This window comes from Thunnus maccoyii, chromosome 15, assembly GCF_910596095.1.
Source record: "Thunnus maccoyii chromosome 15, fThuMac1.1, whole genome shotgun sequence".
NCBI classification, from domain to species: Eukaryota; Metazoa; Chordata; class Actinopteri; order Scombriformes; family Scombridae; genus Thunnus; species Thunnus maccoyii.
The window spans coordinates 14,101,094-14,123,171 of record NC_056547.1 but is presented as its reverse complement, the minus strand read 5'-3'; the positions used below and the strand labels follow the sequence as shown (position 1 = coordinate 14,123,171).

General features: G+C 39.6%; 2 protein-coding genes across 6 annotated transcripts in view; one reads left to right on the top strand and one right to left on the bottom strand.

Moving 5' to 3' along the window:
- Positions 1-22,078, top strand: part of LOC121913699 (relaxin-3 receptor 1-like) — a 64,573-nt gene that overhangs the window by 22,212 nt on the left and 20,283 nt on the right. The window contains exon 3 of one of the 5 annotated variants that reach the window (XR_006100353.1): positions 2,908-2,990. The exons of 3 other annotated variants lie outside the window; for them this stretch is intronic. The gene's annotated coding sequence lies outside the window, so the exon portion shown is untranslated. Of the gene's footprint in view, positions 1-2,907; positions 2,991-22,078 lie in introns of those variants that run through there. One more of the 5 variants, XR_006100351.1, reaches the window with a different exon arrangement.
- LOC121913698 (zinc finger protein 516-like) lies at positions 1,607-22,059 on the bottom strand. Its single transcript, XM_042436453.1, has 6 exons — positions 21,826-22,059; positions 21,695-21,743; positions 8,156-9,683; positions 5,643-6,923; positions 5,300-5,364; positions 1,607-3,051 (listed from the first exon to the last, which is right to left on the bottom strand). The coding sequence occupies exons 3-6, from the start codon at positions 9,525-9,527 to the stop codon at positions 3,001-3,003; spliced, it is 2,769 nt and encodes a 922-aa protein (XP_042292387.1). The 5' UTR covers positions 9,528-9,683; positions 21,695-21,743; positions 21,826-22,059; the 3' UTR covers positions 1,607-3,000.

Below are 22,078 nucleotides of genomic sequence, written 5' to 3'. Positions count from 1 at the left end.
TGTTCCTCCACCCAAAAGAGCTTGGGCACATTAGTTTATTTAGAAACGTCTCCAAAGACTCATAACAGCGATCACGTTTTCAGTCTCTGAAGAGTGGTTCTGTGTCCGGCTGATGCTACTGTTCATGTGCGGGAACGTGGTTCTGTTTACAGAGCTTCGCTGGCTTGTTGTGCTACATATCACAACCTCAAAAGTACAAATGTACAAAGATTTTTTTTTAGGGACCTTAAGGTGTAAATTCAGAAAAATAAGCATTTATTTTCTTGCTAAATATTCATTTTTTATACACTTATCTTGAGCCCACAGAGAGTTGGGAACCACTGGTTTGTGTCATTTATTTGTATGAAATATTCTAAAATCTAGTCTAAATGCTCAGGAGATTACTGCCATCAAAAATTGTTTATTTACCAGTGGTAGATCAAATGATATATTTATTTCAGGTGTTGATAATAAGGATCAGCTTGTGAGCTTGGGCGACGATGATAAAAACAGTGTTACGATATAAATCAACAATTAACCAACTTTATTTGTATGTTTGTACAGTCAGACAAAATGTAGCACAGGTGAAAATAGAAATTTTGATGTCAATATAATCATTAACTATGAAATATGTTTACATAGTCAGAAAAACGAACCCATTCAGAGCTCAACTTTAAGCTTTGCATAAAAGTTCAGGCCCTGTTTCCTGCCACTCTTCCCCCTGTCAAACTGTCTGCACCAGCATCTTCACAGATAACCTGCTGCAGGAGCATCAGTCCCTACTGACCCTGCAAGTGTGTCACTGAAAAACACGTCTTTTTTTTAAACATTTTCTGTTGTTACTACAAATATCAAGTACTTAGGAGTGCTGAAATTCCACTCATCAAACAAAAAAGACCATTAAATAAAACTATCATTTACAATATCAAAAAAAAAAAAAGTTTCCCACACATATCAAAGTCAATACTCCAGTAATAAATTATGTATTCTCAAGATCTCCCAAGAATTCATAAGTTGATGGCTTTTCTTCTGCTACAAATGCATAGACCAATTTCTCTATGGGAGATGAATACACAGAATCAAAACTAAAATATAAACATACTAAACAAATCCGCAAACATAAAACACAGGAAAAACAAACTGTGAATGAGGCGAATTGCAAAAAAAAAAAAGTCAAACTAGTGTTTTGCAGTCTTCAAAACTGGAGTTTTTCAGTTTAGTTTTCCTGGCAGATGTAAATCAGGGCTCAAACATTCTACGTCTAAGGATCACAGCATTTAATTGCTACATTGCTAGCATAATGTGAAACGAGTGCAGATGGTAACACACACACACACACACATCTTTCTGAGTGGAGAAAAAGGACATTTACATTTCAAACTTAAGAGTTATAAAACAGGACACCTCGTCTCATTGTTCAATGGTTATTTTGACACATAAATTTCTAAGCATTGATGGCCACCAATTTACTTGTATTTCTGTGGTTTTCTCACATTAATTGATTGTCCCTTCTGGACATAAAGTTTGGCAATAAATATGGATTGCCATAAATAACTGTATGTTATATGATAAAGATCACAGATCCTTCTGTTTGACATAGATGTAAAATTGCATCTATTTTATTTAATGCTATCTTTGTTATTGTTGATTTACACTGAGTGGTATCATTTGGGGCTGTAAACTGGAAGAGAGCAGTTAATTAATTTGATCCCTGACAGTACAGATTGTAGCAGACAGATGAATATGGCCGGTAGACTGAAGGTGCCCTTCAATGTTGTGATAATTCCCTACAAATGCAATCACTACAGCTGATCCTGTGCTCTAAGCAACTTCATGAAACATATGTGTGTGTGGGGGGGTATATTTGAGTATTTACTGATGTAGGATGCATTTGCAGGAAGAAACTGCCTGGAGTGTGATGCACGTTTTCTGTCAGTATGTGGTATTTGCAATCATTTGTGTGCCAAATGCAAAATATGCACTTAATAATAAGTTGAATAATCTAAGTGATGTTGAGGAGAGAGATTTTTTTTCAGTTGCTCAAGCTGAAAGCTGCAGAGCATTTTGGCCACAACTTTCACTGTGAGAGAGATAATAATACATGCAGTGCATCCTGTTCTTCTAAATGTGTGTGGGATGATCAGCTAATAGTGCTAAAGCCTGGATTCTGGTGAGATTTAGCTCTAATTAAAGCAACCCATAGCGCCTTACTGTGGGATGATGACTCTGTGGTTTGTTAGTAGAGGAGATCATCTACTGGTTTTTCCCTAAACAAAATCCAAGCAACTGTGACGAAGTGACAGGCTCAATCTGTTAGCATGGTCTTGAAGAAAGAACTTGTCTCAGATCAGGACTTAACACAAATTCTGTGAATAAGGTCTTAAAACTGAAAAATGACTATTTTGCCTGCAGTTTATGTTCTGCTACTCCACTCTGAACTGAAACAGAATACTGATATACACTCGTAATATATCGAGATCAATAAAGATGAAGTGAAATGTTCTGGTAACAGCTTACATCACTTTGAACTACTTGTGAATGTTTTTAGTGGCATCCTGGTTTGTAAGATTTGGTATTATGTGTCGTTTTAGACACATTCTTCTAGAGCAAATTCTTCACCCCAAACCAGCAGGTATCTGTCGGTCTCAAACCAAAATTATGTTCTCTTTATTCTTGTGGCTTTAGCTTCACATTTTATTTCCACCCGTACAGTGTCCTCTTATTATTTTTACAATAAGTGCGAACAACTATGCCTCATTTCCCCCAAAACATATCTCCATGTGTGTTTTGGTAACTAACATATCTACACTCTTAACAAACAAAAAGCATGCATAACACTTCAAATGAAACAACCATATGACAAAATAATTAGAGTCCACCTCATTGCTTTGCATATATTGTGCATAATCAAGTGCCTCTGTCCTTTAGGAGTTATGGCTGGTTCCTTTCAAGAACAGCAGGCCTCTTTGTTCAGCAGTTAGTGTCGTGCGAGCTGGAAGCCAAACGGAGCACGATGACTCTTCACGTTCCTTTATGTAGAGACCCTGAGGATGAAGTGGAGCGGCTGTTCACCTGCAGACGACATGTGTGGTGCACACCAGTTAGATCTAACTTAGCAGCAGTGAGAGAGTGTGTGTGTGTGGTCTGTCATAGGCTACTTTCGGGGACAAATTTCAGACTAAAGACCAGTTAATTGGGGACGCTTGTCCAACTGGGGACAAAAGATGTGTCCCTAATTGGTAAAACACTGATTTTTGGGTCAGTGGTTAAGGTTAAGGTTAGGGTAAGTCTCCAGGAAATGAATGTAAGTCCCCAAAAGTGACCTAAGCAAATGTGTGTGTATGTGTGTGTGTGTGTGTCAGTTTTAAATATTTTAACATTTTACATAATATTAAAAGCATTAACGGTTATTTCAGAGCTTCAGATCCTTTATGTAACTGTTTCATTTTGTGACTTATTTGTTCAATTTATATGCTACATATAAATTGAACAAATATATATAATATGCAACTTCCTGTTGCATATTTGCAACAGGAAGTATCAAGTTATAAGACACAATTTTTATTTGATTTGGTTTGGAATTTTATGGGTTTATTTTTAGAAAGTTATTTTTCACTTCAGGGTTCTGGTTTTATTTATTTATTTATTTTACAAATGTTGAGTTTAAAATTCAATTTAGCAGCAGTTGTAAGTTTAGGCTTGTGGTTTGGTGGATGGTCGGTTTAAATGTACATTCTGAACTTCTATTCTTTATTGTAGTTCAAACATTTATTTCACTTAAATTGGTTTGCAACAGGTATTATCCAATTGTCCCTCATATATAACTGTTGGATTCATTTATAACAATAAAACTAAATATGTAAGACATTTGAAGATGCCACCTTGGGCTCCAGGAAATTGTGATGGCCATGTTTCACAGTTTTCTGATAATGGAAATAATGGTTAGTTGCAGCACTATAATGAAGCTTTTGTGCATTTGCGTTAATGTCCTTGATGAAATACAATGTAAATTACTTAACCAGTTCTGCAAGTTACATAATATGTTAATACCTACACTACTGGGATAATCTATTTTCTAATGATATGATGTTGGCCAGTGATGGCTCACTCACACTATGCTATGATATTTTATGCATTAGTTTCTGTTGACCTAAATGGTCCCTCTAATGTAAATTTGTTCCTGAGTCGGGAGTCTTTTTTTACATAAAAAGTGTTTAAAGCCCAAGAGACATCAGAAACATGTAAAACAAAAATCAAATGTTTTCATTTGTTTGCACTTCTAGCAAAAAAATATGTTCCCATGATACTAAAAATATCACCTAAAGGTGTTATCCATATTAAATTTGTCTGATTTGTAATTCCTCACCCCTTCAGACTGAGATATTAGCCATGTCTAGTGTTTAAAAAGTTGCCCACACATTACTCTAGGGGAGAGAGGAGAAAGCCAGAACAGTTGTAGGTAGCATCAGGGTAGGTGTGACTGACAGGCTGATGACACACCATATGGAGATGCTGGGCGAGTTCTACCCTGAGGGGGACAACAATGTTTTTTTTATTATTTATTTCCCTCATCCCTGTCAGCCTCTCTTACGAAAACGAGAAGGAAGAGACAGCCAGGTTGTGGAAGCTGACAGCCACGCGTGCAAACACATGAAAATACACAGACGCATGTGTGCACTGAGATGACATACTGTACTCATGCACAGACAGGGTACACAGTTGGTACAGTAAGGACATACTGTACAGACTCGTGAGGGATTCTCGTGCTGTTCCTGATTTTGAAAAGTGAATTAATGGCACAGGTTTGAAGTCCAGTGACTTTAGAGTTATACATTTCACTTGAGACTATAATTAAGCCATAATCTGACACAGATATAAACATCATCATTGCCCTACCACTAGTTGAATGACAGGCCTTTTACTTTTAATACATGGATTGACACTTATTGACAAAATAGGAAATATAAAAAGTCAATGTCTTATCTTGTTAAAGATTTGATTTCATCACTGATGTTTGTAAATATAGTAAGTTAAGTGAGTAAAGTAAAACATATATTTTCAATTTTGATGAGTTGGGAGACACAAAATGCTGATTTCTTATCTGTAGGTGATCCTGACTTATATATTGTGTATGTGTGTGTGTATATGTATATGTGTGTGTATATATATATATATATATATATATATATATATATATATATATATATATATGGTTATGCATTTAGCTGATTAAAATTAAATCAGTAGTGGTAATAGTCACTAATCTTTGCATTAAATCCTACATACAGTATCAGTGGCTGCTGTAAAGAAAACATGTTACCTGTTTGGAAGCTTCAGAGGAGGAATGGACTTCATTTCCAAAATTTCCATTTAACTGCAACATTGCTGTAAAAAGTAGAAGAATGAAATTTAATCATAAATACTTCATTCTGAGGTTTGAAGGTTTTTACTAATAGCCAGGACAGATGAAGATGTACTCATCAATATATCACAACATTTAACAGTCACTCTTTTTTGGGTAGCTCATGTGTTTGAGTCCATTTCAATGCATAAAAAGATAAAAAAAAAATTGAGTTTTAATGAGTGATGGCCTCCATCTTATCTAAGCAGTCTTAAGTTAGCTCTCTGACAAATTAAAAAAATAAAAACAAAACATCTCTTACCTTGTGGATCAAGTCTGGGGTCAACAAACCCCCAGTGTTGGTAGAGAGCAGCCAGATCATGGGGACTGTAGTTTTTCAGGAGACTCAAAATATCAATGTCCATTGGCATTTCTCCGGTTGACTCACTCTTTCCCTGAGCAAAAAGGAGTGGTTCTAAATACGCTTTGTGCCCCCACATGTTCATGGCGGCCCAAAGATCAGGACCCTTAGGACCTGAAGAGGAGTCACATGACTGCCTGCGGGGATGGAGTCTATCTGCAGCTGCGTTAGATGAAGTGCCGCCATGATTTCGAGCCAACATAAAACCCAAGCCTTCTTGTGGGAAGTTTCCCTCCACCGCAGCTCTGTGGCCTCTGTGTTTGGGGCTGCTGGTAGGCTGGAAACCAGGGACGCTCTTGCTATGCACGACACTGCTTGACGAAGTAGCTCTGGCGCTGGAGCCTTTACTTCCCCCTTCGGCTGCCCGGTTTTGTTCACCAGACTTCTTTTGAGGTAGAAGTCCTGCTCTACCACTAGAATGTGTCCCGTCTGAAGATCGTGAGTCCTTTGACTGATGCTTGGACTTCGGGACACCTGATTGGCTCTTAGGGGCGGAGTGCTTGCTACTGCTGCTGCTGTGGGTTGTGAAACCTGGTGGCTGTGTGCGCTGAGTTCTCGGCGCAGGTAAAGCTGGACAGTCCTTGCCTTCGAGGAATGGCGGGGGACCTGTGCGTCTCCACTGGGAAGCACTTGCCTTTACACTCTTGATGCTGTTCAAGCAGGGTGCCCACTTGGGTGCCACGGAGCTGCTGTTATCCACCCTGTGTGCGACCCGCTGATGGATCCACAGCACCTCTGGGTAGTTGGTAGTGTGGGAGCAATATGGGCACTGATGTCTCACAAGGCCTTCTGTTTTAACCGGATCATTTGCAGTTCCATCTCCTTTACTTGCAGATAATGCAGACAAATTGAGAAGACTGCCAGCATCACTACGTGTATGTCCCTGCCCTTTGACCTCAGTATCATTTGACTTTTCTGTTTTAATGTTTGACTCTGCTGACCCCTGTCCAGGCGGACACGTGTAGGGATTCCAATATGGCTGACTAAGCAACACGCTCCTGTTTCTGAGGTAGTCCATGTATAATGAGGCTTTGGAGCCACTTTGGCTAATGTTGTCCAAAATGGTGCTCTGTTTGCTGTAAGGACCCAGCAAGTCCTGGTGCTGCATGTGCAGGTGAGACCTGAGTAGTGAGGCGTCGACAGTGTGGAAATCACAGTGCTCGCAGAAGTAGGGTTTTTTATCTGTAGGTAGGAGAGGAAGAAGCAAAGTAAAGAATTTATAATAAGTTTTGTGATTGTGTGTATAACATACAGAAAACAAAACTACTAAAATACAGTCACTAGCAGTGATTACATTATCCAAGCTAGAAAATCATTATCAAAGATTTCATAGTGGAAAGGACATTCATTCAGAGAAGCTGTGACAATCATTTTATTCAGTATTTACATAAATCACTGTTGCATTAGCTCAACACCTTAAGTGGTGGTAGATTTTGAATGATTTGAATGTTGCTACCTCTGTGTCTCTGTATTAAGTTGTAGTGTATTTGAATGATTTACATGAAGATAATTTTTGTTGAACTGCATTCGCTGTGCTTAATTTCCAAGTGTTACAGCCTCAATGCATACGATATCTTCTTCCAAAAAGTATTAGTACCACTAATTTTGCTCTGTAAGTATGTTTTATGAAAGCCACTTATTTGTTTGTTTATTTCATCTGTTTATCTTTTGTTGATCTAGAACATAAGCTATTTTCATATTCCACAGAAATGTATTTAATCAGCAATTAAGTAACAAAATAGCACCTGCTCTTATAATATCTCTGTGTGCAAATAAACCACATTCTGTGATTTTGCTAAAATTCGGAGCCCTGTATAATCACTTCAACCTTTGTTTAAAAAAACTCATATTATTGTGTGTTCATGAATTGTAGCCAACTAAACATTTCCATAGGAGAATTTAAAAAAAACAATTTTGAATGAAATTTTGTATGTTCCCAGTGACATTTTTCCGTAAGTGAGAAAACTGATGCATTTTCTAAATCTTTTTGTATAACCAGGTGTGATAGTTACATATGCTGTAATTCTATTATGAATTCACAAGAGGTCTCCCTTTTCCACAATGTTATCTTTTATCTACCTCTGTTTATCCCCCCACTACAGAGCTAGTATTTAATTCCCACATTGCTGGTCTGGTAGGTTTAACTTACAGCAATGTCACAGAGACTTTTGGTCTGTATGTTTTTACGTTTAGTCGATTGGATATTGAATGCAGCAGTTCTTACCAGGAAAGGTGACACAGCTGTATGTCTACAAACATGACTTTTGATTTAAACAAGAAGGGCTCTATATTTAACACAAAACAAATCATTTTAGCACCAGCTGGATTTTGTAACTGTTACCGTACCGTAACTGTTTTAAAGCAACATTTTTTAACTGCTGCAAGGATAAAGTAGTGTTGCATACATTGCTTACCCTCCTGGTCTTGGTTCCTGATGCTGTTGGTCTGTTTAGGTGAGAATCCAACATCTTTGACCTTCTTACTCTGTAGCGCCTCATAAAACGCGTGACCAAGTCCGTTCAACAGAATACGGTCCTTCTGGGAAATCTTCTTGTCACCACCTTTAGTATGAGCCAGGTTGTTTGATGTTTGATCAAAGCCGATATCACCTTTCTTCTTCTTAATGCTGGAGCTGGAGGTGTCAATTTGCTTCCTCTTCTTCTCTTGCTTCAGGGGTACATACTCGCCCTTCTCTGTGTCATATGCCACCTCAGCATCTGCAAGTCTCTCCTCCCATCCCAAACATTTCTCTGTTGCCTCCACTAGTCGTCCCCTTGTGGCTAACTGCCAGGCCTGGTAACTACACACAGGGTCCAGCTCTGGAATTCGCCTACCCAGGCTCTTATCCTCAGGGGTTTCCTTAGGTCCAGCACACGTCAGGTTCAGGCTTTCCAAAAACTGGCTCTTGGCAGTGTGCAACTCAGAGGCCTCGAGGTCTTCTTGTGGTGGGTTTTGTATCAGACTGCGACTGTGGTTCAGTTTATGTAGTTTTTCATGTATTTGCAAGGTCTTGCGGTCATAGAAGAAGTTACCACAGCCAGCGCAAAGCTCATAGAGGCACTCCTCATTTGTCAGTGATGCTGGGTCCTGAGGAACCCCATTGATGGTGGCAGGCGGCTCATTGCGCTTGCCACCCCGCAGCTGGGCTTTAACCCGGTGAATGCGCATGTGACTCTGAAGGAACCATGCTTGGCGGAAGCGGCGTCCACAAATCCGGCAACCATGATCCTGGGCGCTGCGGTGCCTTTTCATGTGGGATTTAAGGAGTAATACCTGAGGGAAAACCTGGCTACAAATGCTGCAGGTAAAAGGCCCAGCATCAGCCCCACCATCACCACTGATCTCGACACCAGTGACTGCATCTTTACCCTTAACTTTTTTCTTGGTTCCTTTCTTCTTCACCTTTCCATTGACAGTATGACCTTTGTTAGGTGTGCTGATGACAGCGTTATCTTTCTGCCCTGGATCTCCATCCCCCTCCTTGTCACTGATGTGATGGCTGAAAAGGCCCAGTTTATGGCTTCGAATGTGGGCCTTCAGACTGCCCTTCTGAGCCGTCCTGTGCTCACAATACGGACACTTGTACGGCTTCTCCCGGGTGTGTCTTCTCATGTGCTGGGATAAAGAGCTGAGCAGAGGAAAGCTACGACCACACACCCCGCAGGTGTGACCAGACGTCACATCCTCCTCCGTCTCAGCCTTTACACCAGCTGTGCGTTTTTGTGATACATCCTCCTTCTCTTCTGTCTCCATTATTTTTCCTGGAGTGCTGGTACGTTTTGACATACAGTTGTGTAATAACTCTGTTAACTATGCAAAGTATGTGTTTGAAAAGTTAGTAAGTTCTCAGAGCGGGCATAAACAATCTGGAAACCATCACTGCTTTAGTGTCCATCCTGATGTTTTTCTTAAGCAAGCTGCTTATTCTTTTGGCAAGACAACCTGGAAATAGAAGGATAAATTAAAATTAGGTTTGTAGTAATTACATTTACAATCTAAATTCACAAAATAACATTATTTTTTCATCAGATCAAAACTGTTATTTAGCTTTGAATACATGAACAATAATGATATTTAGAGTATGAAATATTTATGGTGCTTGTTGAGCACAACAGGCAATCACACCAATAAGGTTTAAAGTTCAACTTTAGATTTCTGACTAAAGAGAGAAATCAGCTAGTGAGACTTAAAACTGAGTATCGAAGTGATGATTAAGGCATATGTTGGCTTGTTGCATTTATAGTATCTTATAAAGTGATTCAGGCAGACACTGATACACCTGTTTAGAAGTCTGATAAAATCTGCAGAGGATATTTAAATCAGAAAAGGTGACAGTTTTAACTAAATCACGCTGTTTTGTTCTCCAAAATCTAATACCATGCCAGATGGTTGAGTAATATACCCTTTTTTCTGTTTGAAAACCTGTCAAACAAAATCACATTTCTGTTTGCTTGGTTGTTGTTTCTATGTACACAGAACATTTGTAGAGATGCAGACCGGTTTCACTATGAATACACCAGCAATGACAGCAGAAGTAGCTCACACATAAGGTAATTTCACTCCGTATGTGGGAAAAAGTACAAACTCTGTACTGAGAGAGATGGGCCATTGTGGCAATTTGCATTACGCAGACTCTAAAATAACCTTTGTCCCTTACTGGATGAGCGACGCCTGTCTGTACGTATTAGAGCGTGGGTCAGTGTCTCAACATGCATGTGTGATTGTGTCCTTGGTTTCCTCTGCCTAAATTGAGTGTGTGAGGTGGAGCATGAAGAGATGTATTCATTCCTGGCCAGCCAGGATGAGCCCTCGGGGGCAGTCCACTCTAATTCACGATCAATAATCCATTATGAACAAACTTTGTTTTAGAAACTCGCATACAGACACACACATACCCCTGATTCTGGGGTAAGTGCTGGTGTAAGATTGTGAGTATAGGTAACAAGGTCCAATTTTAAATACTACTGTTTAAATAATAGGAGATATTACTGTTTAAATAACAGGAGAAGTATCACAATGTCACCAATTGTGTAACCTTCATCTTTTAATCCTCCATTTTCTCTCAGTTATATTTTTCCATATGTAAAGAAAAATGCCACAGTTACACAACATTCATAATTGTGGGCAAATTATCTCAAAAGCCAGGAGGAGAACTTTGATATATGAGGCTACAATACCTCAGAGACATCTGGGTAAAACCAGAACACAATCATCCAGGAAGAGAACATGCTTTGCTGTGTGCTATATAAAAAATTACTGTGGCATGGTCTGATGTGGTTAAACATGTTCCTCAGGCAAACATGACTATTTGTTAGACTGTTCCAGTGAAAAAAAAGTATTCTGTGGCATATAGCCAGCCAGGCAGTAAAAAGAAAAACCTGCTATTGTGTTGGCCGCACCAGAACTGTCACATCGCCTCATGTCTGGTCCTCCACCCCTCATTGGGGGGTCGAGAGAGTTATTGTTAAAGCAAAGAGGCCTAGGCCTACACGTCACTGTCTTCGAATACATGTCTGGCCAAGGAGGCAGGACAACAGACGACTCTTGCTTGTCTTATCAGTCTTTGAATGGGAGGAAGGGCTAGGTGCACATACATATAAAAGGCCAGCAAAAAAAAAAAAGAGACTGACTGTGGTATATTTTTCAGGGGATGAGGTTGTCTGTCTAATTATCTGTATCTGCATCCACCGTCGCATCTGTCTGCATGCGTGCCTGCCTGCTTGCGGTCATGTGTGCTGATCCGCTCACACTGGAATGGGTGTTGGATCTGGAATGGGGAGGAGTTTAGGAGGTTTTCCCCGGACATGGCAGGTGTTTGGTAGGCAGACGCCATCAGATTAGAGCACGGGCAATGTGGCACACTGTCTCCAAGAGGGGGAGGATGTGCAGGAGAAACTGGAGGGTGGCAATTAAGGGGTTAAGGTTAAGGCGAATGTAATGAGTTAACACAATGGGGATGAAGTCAGAGAGCTGAGGGCAACAGATGGGAATAAACAGGCCATCAGTATGGAGTTAGCAGCCTCTACAGTATGAGCTTATGCCTTTGTCAAAGCAGCCTATGTGCTTAGTCTGTGCTATATTTTTGCATCTGCAATATCCTAGTTTTACTTAATCATACGTAAGATGGCATCTGCGTAGTGTTTGTTTACTGAAAGTAGGATTTGTTTTTTTTTTTTTCATTTTTAATAACAAAATATCAATCCATTTTTCTTTTTTTCTCTATACTTCCCTAGATCCCATCTTTCCCACCTCTTCAGCTTTCATCCTATAAACATTGAAAGCCCTTTGGAGGATCTGTAAAGTAATGCAGATAGCCAAACATGTTGCTCCGGGGGCTTAACTCATTTCTTTTAGAATCCCTCGCTCCCTTTTTCTCTCTCTTTTCTTTGGCAGATGAATAGGCATGTCCAGTCAGCTGTCCTCGCATTGATTCATCCTGACGTCCCAACCAGCTCAGCACAAACTCCCTATGGTCAGGGCACTGATGCTGAGAGCCTGTGTGCTGTGATGTGTGTGTATGTGTGTGTGTGTGTGTGTGTCTGTGTGTGTGTGTGTGTGTTCTTGCATTAAAATATCCACTGTCGTATGTGTGCACACTGCCTGCGTGCCTTGTTGCTGCACCAAAACTGTGGGTGTAATTTCCTGCAGGGGACTGGAAATAGCATTAGCCCTGAATTCATTTTGTAAGATACTAAAGCGTCCAACGCACTAAAATACCTTGAATACCCATTTTCAAGTAAGAGAGAATGTCCACCTATAACTAATCTCTGCAACTGTAGTTGTAAACAAGTGGAAAATGTGACATTTTTAAGCAAGAATGTGTGTACCCCATGACTGTGTGCATGCATATGTGCCTGTGTGAGTGTGTGTGTGTATGTGCTGAAGTCATCCAAATATTCTCAACAACCAGCAACAAGCCTGTGCCAATATACCCCTGACTGGAGATAGCATGTGACTGTCCTTATGCTAGTGTCCAAAGCCACAGTCACTCACTAAGCCTCACCTCGCATCTACTGTTTTGTGTCCAATAATCCTGTCTGTTTCCATCAACAGCAAACACAACTGAGGCATAAAACAAATCTAATACACAGATTGAGATTTTTTTTTCTCTTTGCTGTAAATGTTGTCTAAATACAAAGATTTTCTCCCCATCGTCAAGCGTTCCTTCCAGTTTTCCTACATCTAAGAAACCTGCCTGCTGTTGGCACTGTCAATTCTTCTATGCACCACATCAAATCACTGTGTTAACAGATTATTTAAGACATTGTACCAGATATTCAACAATTATATCATAAAAATGTAGTCAAGTTCTTAGATAATGTGAAAATGGTTAACTGCATAATGAAGGCTGCACTTACTATAAGGTGCATTAGATTTGATGTCTTGCTGATTCTATAGACTGCTCTAAAGAAATGTCTTCAGAATCAATTCAAAATGTCTTAATATGAATGTCTGAAACCCACTTGTTCAGTTCTACCTTGCTACATTAAAATTAACCTTGAATCTACAGCACCAATACCTCCTTCACAACTGTCTAAAATGTGCACGCATGAATGGTTTACCACTGCAAGATGTCATACTTTTTGTGACAAGCAGAAGCAAAAAAAAAAAGATAAATAGGTTTCTTATCCCCTTACTTGCACCAAAATACCTTAGTCTATGCAGAAAATACACTCTCTGCTGATTCACTGCTGATGCAGGTCAACATGACTCCCCCCAGATGTAGTAGAGTCAAAACAGACTCCCAGGTGCTTGTTTGAAATGTCATATTTAATGACTATCCAACACAGGTTAGTATGCTCAACATCATACATCGGTGTGAACACTCTCTTACGATATCTCCCACTTGAGGACAGAACTAAAAGAGCTTCAGAGTTACCATCGCCAGCAGTTCAGTGTAAATAAAATCCAGTAATAACACTAATACAGTACAATCGATGCAGCTATTTAAAAAGGAGCTATATAGTCTTCACAGTTTTGTTTAAATCTGGTTGAACTTGTTAACGAGGCTGTGAAAATATGTACCATGATATAAATAGCAAATTTACACTACATTTCCATTTATCTGGTGTGACTGCAGGGCTAACGGTGGGCAGGTAACCATCTTGGAAGGATGTGAGCGCTCCCAAAAGGTAACAATAGGACGTTTTCCCAATCTTCCCATTCTGCCCACATGGCATGGATGCAAAATTAGCAGAACAACTAGGTTGTTCTGCAGTGACTGCAGAACAACCTTGTTAGTGCTGAGAAAAGAAACTAAAAATTAGATACTGAAATGATAAAAGTAACATCACTCAGTGCACATCATTCTGCTGAGTCCAAAATAATTGTACAATAATTTCTGCTTCCCGAGGACTCGCAACCTTATAAAATTTTTTTTTCCTTTTATTACATTTAGACAACGTTTTGAGCGCAAATGGGCTCTTCATCAGGTACAGAGGTACCAAACTGACTCGGGTGTGTGTGTGTGTCATTGAATAAATAGACTTAGTCCCTCCTATAGGCTGGCTCAAAACACAGGATCACTGCATATCTCCAGGCCAGACTCTATAAAATATAAATAGTACTATGCAAACTAACATTGTGTACAAATTTATCACAAAAGCAACAAATACTGCACAGTGAAAATATTATCAAGGAATCACTGAAAAAACGACCATAATGGCAACAAAAGACAATCAGCTGGGTTATAAATCTAGATTTGATAAATCCTAAGACTATCTATTCAATGACAGATACTTCAGTCAGTCAGTTTGACACCAACTGATCTTCGACCTTTTAAACGTTGTACTTTTTAAGTGTTCAACAGTGCTGCGATTCCTCGAGAAGCAGAACTCAAAACTTACATCACTCCCAGCTCGGCCAACAATCTTAAAACTATTTCCAAAAAGCAAGACACACCTTCTGGTGTTGTACACGATTACCGTATAATGAGAACAATGTAATCGGCACATACCTCACCAACCTCAACAAAGCCTGCTATCAACTTGCACATAACTCATAGGTAGTGTTCAGTGTCAGCAGGGTTCCTAGAATGACTTAATTGCAGGAAAAACAGTGAAGCAGCACTACTACTGCGGGCGAACAGCCTAATGTACCTAAGAGATTAGATAGCCATGAACTCAACAGTCACAAGCACGGACAAACTTGCACACATTCGTCCCCCATCCCCCTCCTTGTTCAACTCTCCACTCGGTTACACAACATACACAGGGATTACTCTTCGTAGCATTAGATGAGCTGCTCATTGAGTGGCCTTTTATCATGGATGCCCCTTTGTGCAATAAAGCACACACAGGGGAGGGAGATTGACAAAGAGAAGACACAAGGGAAGGGGAATACAAGAGATTCTTGGCAGAGCTTTTACCTGTTGTGGAAATGTTAACAATTCCTCTAAAAAAAATATTGTCATGCAGTCCCAAATGCAGACATCAGATACCAAACAGCTACTGCCAATGAAAGCAGAAAAGCAAAGATGAAGAGAGGTTTTGTTTTTTGTTTTGTTTTTTTCAAATCATTTTTGGAATATAGTGCATCCTTCATTATTGAGATTATGTTAACTGCTGTGGTCAGTCTGAGGATCCAGTGTGGACCCACTCTCTTTTCAGTGTGGATTGGCTAGTGTGGGAGACACTGGAGTATAATCTGCTGGCATTAACTTGCTCTCTAAAAAAAGCACTCTCGACAGGGATTAGATTATCATGGCAAGGTCAGCTCAGAGTCGCTCTGACTGTCTCTCTATCACTCTGCTTTCTGTCTTTTACTTTATCAGTTTCCCTGTAATCTTTTGTTCTCCCTACTAACTCTATCAGGTGTATATTTCAACACTGTTATTGATTTTAGTCTCAATTCCACATGCAATGCAATCAAAGGAAAACATGACATATTAACACAGATTAAATGTACAGGATGTTGTAGTGCAGTGTAAGCAGTATGTATCCTCCAAAGCTAGAAGCCACCAAAATGCTTCTGAAACTCCAATTATAAAGAATGTGAAACTGACTATACTATAAAGAATACTAAAGGGCTACAATTATTTAATTATCGATTAATCTGTTGATTGCTTTCGCGATTAATCGTTTGGTCTATCAAATGTCCGAAAATGGTGAAAGATGCTGATCACTGTTTCCCAAAGACATTTGAGAGGGTGGAATCTGAGAATTTGGGCATTTTCTCTTTAAAAAAAGACGACTCAAAATGATTAATTGATTATCAAAATAGTTGACTAATCTGTGGATCGACTAAAAGTTGCAGCTCTGCAATGTTTTTCCAATGAGAATAATAATCTTGTTTACAACGATTTTCATTATCTATCAATTTGCCAATTATTTTCTAGATTAATTGATTATTTGGTCCGCAAAATGTAAGAAAATTGTGAAATTGCCCACTTTCAATGTCCTAAAGCCCAAAGTGATATCATCAAATTGCTTGTATTATTGCCTTTTCTTTTCTGTCAATAGACTTATTGATCAATCACCTAATCATTTCTGCTCTAAATCATTCTCATGGTTTTGGTTTTGACTCGGAAAATGAGACTTAGAGTGCTCTGCCAGTCATATCTGATTCACTGGATTCAGTCGAAGAATTTAACACCTAGTTTGAGTCAAAGTTCAGTTTGAGTTGAACTTTGAACCTTAAACTATTAAACACTGCAGAAATAACAGTAGAATTTACTAAATTTGGTGTTACTTTATCATCTCAATTGATTATGATAAGGTTACTTCATCTCAATAGTGGATTTTAATTAACTGTGGTGTTAAACGTTTTGTTTTTTTTTACAAATGTTGGCGATAAGTGACAAAACTCCTGTACAAGGAAACACTATCTTAAGGTGGTAGGTTAAAAATAATTTCTTCACACACAAAGCATAGTATAATGTATCCCTGTGCATTAATATTGTCAATTATAAGTGCCTGGTATCGATTATTGCTAAGTGCCAAACTTGCTACTTGATGTTTTAAATTTTAAAAAATTACAAATTAAATACACCTACAGCAGAGTCTCATGAGCATCTAGTATTCCTGAGACGTTTTGGAGCTGACTTTGCTTATGGCTTTCCTTTTTTTGTGATGTACTGTACTGTCTACCATTGTATAAGATCAAAATTCTCAAATTATATAGTACATGTAGATTTGTAGTCCAGAACAACGTGTGTAATTCCCCATTTCCTGCTATGATTAAGGTAATGATTGAAGAAGGGTAAGGCGATACCTGCTTAGCGATTTTACCCTGGAGCGAAAGAATGACAGCTGGCAGCAGGGTCTGGATTAGGTTTCCCATAGGGGTTTGCATCTTTTACACCACCACTTCTTTGGAGTAGAATGGGGCGATAGTAACCTGACTCCCTCAGACCCATCCAATCTCGTCTCCCTCTGTCTCAATGGGGCCAAACAGAAGGGATCTGTGAACGCCTTACTCATCCCTCCCATCTTCCATCTGGACATTTTGCCAGTGTTTGCACTCCAGTTCCTCCACTGGAGACTTAAAGGGCAAGTCCTTTTTTTTTTTTTCATAAACCAATCTGATTCATCACAAACTGGGAATTTTGTCAGCCCATTCAGTTCTCACTGGCACAAAGAAAAGCAGATTTGTGGCCAAAGAGAAATGATGCAGTGCCAGTGTTTTACTTTAATTAGACTACACTACCCTTTATAAAAACAACTGATATCTGAATAAACAATGGCAGTGACATTAAAGACGTTGCTAATTTTTCCTATTTTCAAAACATATTTGATGTATGTATGGATTAGGGCTATTTTACCAGAATCTATTGACAAATCTTAATACGACTTAAAATCTAGGGTAGCAACCAACTTAAAATCTAGGGTAGCAACCAACAATTATATTCAGTACTGATTAATCTCCCAATCTCCTGATGACTCACTGATGTAACAAAGGGAAAAAATGCCCATAGCAATTTCTCAGAGCCTAACTTGACATATTTAAATGTCTTGCTTTGTCTGACCAATCACCCAAAACCCAAAGATATTCAGTTAACAATTATATAAAGTAAGAAAACACAAATAAATCATAGTTGAAAAACTGACACCAGTGAAGTTTTTGCATAAAATATTAAATTATCAAACAAGTATCAAAATTGTATTTTCTGTCAATTGACTGACTAATTGACAGATCGCATGATACCGCAATCAACTCATTTTTGTTGTTTTCAAAAGATTATTTTTTGGGAGGGGTTCCATTCTCATCTGTTTAACATGTAGTCACTTTTAGTTGTGTAATATTTTGGACCCTAAGGTCCACGTAGCTTGAACAATATACCCCATACAGACAAAAACTACATGGACAGCTAGCATATGCCTCCATGAGACTGAATCCAGCATGTGGTTCATCTGTGTGCTGTTGGGTAATAACATTAGAACAGGCTATTTCAGACCCTGTTCACACCTGGCATTAAAATGCGTCTTGGGTGATCCGATCAAAAGTGGACAGCTCTAAGTACAGGTGTGAATACATCCAAGACGCATTGAGGATGCACTGAGATCCAATTGTTCAGACCACATTTGGAGGTGGTCTGGGCCACATATGGCCACATTCTTTTAGCAGTGTATATGAGAATGTATCCTGGGCCATAGCACTTACTCATTCGTGCGCCAACAGCATCACATTTAAGTGCAAAACAACAAGAAACCACAACAACAGGCTACATGGATTCTCGTGGATGGCAGTGTTTCATAATTCTGGATGGCGGATGGTGCTCATAATTCTGCAGAGGCACTGCTACAGAATTATGAGCGCAGCTACTAAAATTTCACATGATCATTAATATCAATGGGCTACTAAAAATTTTCACTTGTACACTGTGTGAGCACGATAACACCCTACGTTATTGTGGAATTGTTTAGAGTCATCGACTAGTACATCAAATCCAAGAATCCTCCCTCTCCTCCTTCGTCAAAGGACATCTACATGAAAGGTACTGTCATAAGAGTATCATAGCTCCGTTAAGGAATAAGACAGTGTGTAATGTGTGTGCATAGCGAGTGTGTGGATGAGTGAGCAGCAGAAAAGTGACAGTGCATGCGAGTAGAGTAGAGAAAAACATTAGCAGTGAGTTGTCAATCTGGCATTAAATGTACAGTACAGGCTACAGTGTGTCAGTTAATAAACACTGCAGCTTCTCAAGAGAAGAAGAAAAGTCTCGTCTGTTGTTTCTCCAACTGCTGGAAAGATGAAGGGGGTTAGCTCCGAAGTTAGCGACAATGAATTAGCCTAATCTGACCAGGCTCACTTAAGGTGGACTGACTTTTAAGGTGGACCAGCTATTCTCATTTCAGTGTCATTCTCAGTCGCTCCTAAACAGAGAACAGAGAACTATCTGGCTGCGGAATCTCTCCTGAGTTTTGTGATTGGATTACCCAAGATGCATGTTAAAAATTCAAGTGTAACCACTACTACTTACTTCATATATTAAGTATTTAACCGGCTCAAGTGCTTTTGTAGTTTCATTTTAATTACAAAAAGTGCACAACAACCTAGAAACACATGAATATATATTTGTGAGCTTGTTGGGTCTAAGTTTTACCTCAAAATAGATGTTAAATAACAAGGTATTTAACATTTTTGAGGTAGGGTCAGCAAGTGATTACCTCTCTTTTGAAGAGAGATCAGCTTTATGGTATGGTGAAGATTGTTGTGGTCATATGTATGTGGTTTAAAAAAAACTTACAGAACATACTTTGGATATAAGCCATTGGCACATACTGCATTTTTACTACCTTACATTAATTCCCAGGAATGATAGCGTAATGATTTTGGCCTGTTTAGAACATCTATGATCTATCCTGGGGTTTTCTCCCTTTACAGTATCTTTTCCTTGGGGAACCCCAAAGCAGTTTAAAGACTCAATAAACCATTTTGGTGCCAGTCATTTCCACATTTTCTTGTAGCTATTATTTTCAGTTAAATGTGTTGTTTTATGAAATGCTGTTAGTGTGTATAGTCCAGTCTTACCTCGTGCATGAAATGTTTTTGTCGTATTATTGTCTGACAAGAAAACCTTTGCATTTTTTAGATTATGTTTGCATCAATTTTTACTTTCTTACCCGTAACACTAACAGTCTGTGGCAGTACCATAAGAGATCTGCCACTGTACATTTGATTTTTGTCCCACTGTGAAGCTTTATTTTTGTTGTTTTCATTTAGTCAGCCCATTATCACACAAGGGAGCTGCCCAAAGTGGAGATGGCCTTACCCCTCACATCTTCCTGTCTGCTCTGTCTGCACCCCTCCCCCCGTCCAGCAAACAAGCTCCTGTCCAGACCCCAGTCTCCTGACCTAATCTAGATGATTAAATCATTTTTCTTTAGTACAAATTTTGTCCCCCCGCTACTCTTGTCTGGTAGTTGCCGCACACCCTCCCCTATTGATCGTCATGCTGAGGAGATTACCCTAATAGCTGGGATTACCTCCCCACATGTTGGTTGGCCACATACGGGGGGGGGGGGGGAGGGGGGAGCGCTGGGGATGGTGCATGCTGTGCATGATGTGCAAGTGTATGGAAGGAAGGTGGGAGGAGTAAGATATTGAAAATCTGGGCCTATGTTTGTTTATTGTCTATGAACACTAGAAAATGATAAGAGCTAACAGAGTAATCATATCTGGTTATCTGGTGGATGTAATTAGAGCTTTTGCATTACACATAACAATCTTCACCCTTAAATGCTTACACTGATGATCGGGCATGATACAACAGATTTTTATCAGCAGGCCAGACAAACAACACCCTGAAGACCTATTTGACGCATATTTGACCTCTCATGCTCATTAACTCTATTCAGCCTGGGTTTAAAGCTCAGTGGCATCACCTTGCAATGTTTTTTTACTAGAACTGAATCATATAGTTAGTTAATAGATGAGTCGACTGACAGAAAATTAATCAGCAACAATTTTGATAATAGACTATTCGTCTAAGCCAACTTGTGGCAGAAAGGACCCTACGCTACAAGCTACCCAGGCAAAAAATCCAGATATTCTCTTGTTTCAGCTTCTCAGATGTGAGGATTTTCTGTTTTTCTCTGTTATATAATTGTAAATTAAATGTCTTTTAGTCTTAAGAGTGTTGGTTGTTCAAAACAAGCAATTTAAAGACGTCACCTTGGCCTGTGGGGAATTGTGACAGCTATTTTTCACTATTTTCTGTTGTTTCACAAACTAAATGATTAAGTGGTAATGACTTTTTTTCAGTTGCAGCCCTGCTTTGTGTTTGATAATCCCCACTTTTCAGCTACAGGCCTTGATAACAATAACTACAACAATTTTCTGGCAAACACTGTCCCATCCACATGTTTCACAATAGCCCAGTTGGACATCTCTGGGTTCGGGTGGCTGCTGGCCCTGAGGTGTTTTTGTTTTTTTTAACTTTACACTTTCTAACAATTGCCAGAGGTTAAAGCTGCTAGAAATCAAGATGTTATACCCACTGAGGCAGGCAGGCAGAGAGAGAGAGAGAGAGAGACTGGAGGCCATTCAGACAGTGCAGAGAAAAGGAATTCCGTTAATCCGCCGCTGATCCGGTACAATGGCAGCCTTGTTGTCTGTCCCGTTTGCACTCACTTACCACAAGTTTGCGTGCGTTGACAATGTTCACTGATAGCTTGTTCACAGCTGTGCCAAACAGCAGTAATGCTAATAATAATAATAGCTTAATAATAATAATGATGATGATGATGATGTGGGGAGCTGGCTTGCTTGTGTCAGTCGCTAGTAGCAGCTTGCCCCAACACGAGATACAGAGAGAGGACACACACGACTTGGCCCGAGTGTTTTACTACAGTATAACTGACATCCATTGCTGACTAACTAACCGACTGGAGGTTGTAGTTAACTTTCGCCCACACAAACTCCAAAACAGAGCGTGTACAAACTGGCTGAGCATCCTTTACTCCCGTTACACACTATCTTTTTTTTTGTTAACCGTCGTTTTTACTCCTTACCTTTTAGTGAGGGTTTAGGCGGCAGGTCGCTCCTGAAGGAATCCCATCACTGATTAAAAAAAAAAAAAAAGAAAAAACAACAATGGCGAACCACGTTTATAACAGCTAAAACACTTGTCGACAAATCTGACCGTTATCCTTCAGTTGTGGGCTTCTCGCTGCTTCTCCGTAGCGTTAAAACTTCACCGTCTTTTCAATCACAGCGGTGCACCTGAACCGCAGTCCCGTCCTCCTCTCGCCTCCTCCTCCTCCGCCGCAGCAGCAGGAGCAGCAGCAGCAGCAGCCCGTCGTTGTTGGGGACATGAGTGACGCGAGAGATAACGTTATTAACGTTAATAACAAGCCGGAGTGATCTCTGCGTGCGCGCGGCTCCGCTCCATTCAC

Bases quoted from the DNA above. Each gene is read 5' to 3' on its own strand.
- LOC121913698 (XM_042436453.1), bottom strand. From the start codon at position 9,527: ATGTCAAAACGTACCAGCACTCCAGGAAAAATAATGGAGACAGAAGAG. The intron at 5,365-5,642 runs GTAAGAGATGTT...TACTTTTTACAG, and splicing joins CCCCAGACTTGATCCACAAG to CAATGTTGCAGTTAAATGGA. The intron at 3,052-5,299 runs GTAACATGTTTT...TGTCGTCTGCAG, and splicing joins CCTCTGAAGCTTCCAAACAG to GTGAACAGCCGCTCCACTTC.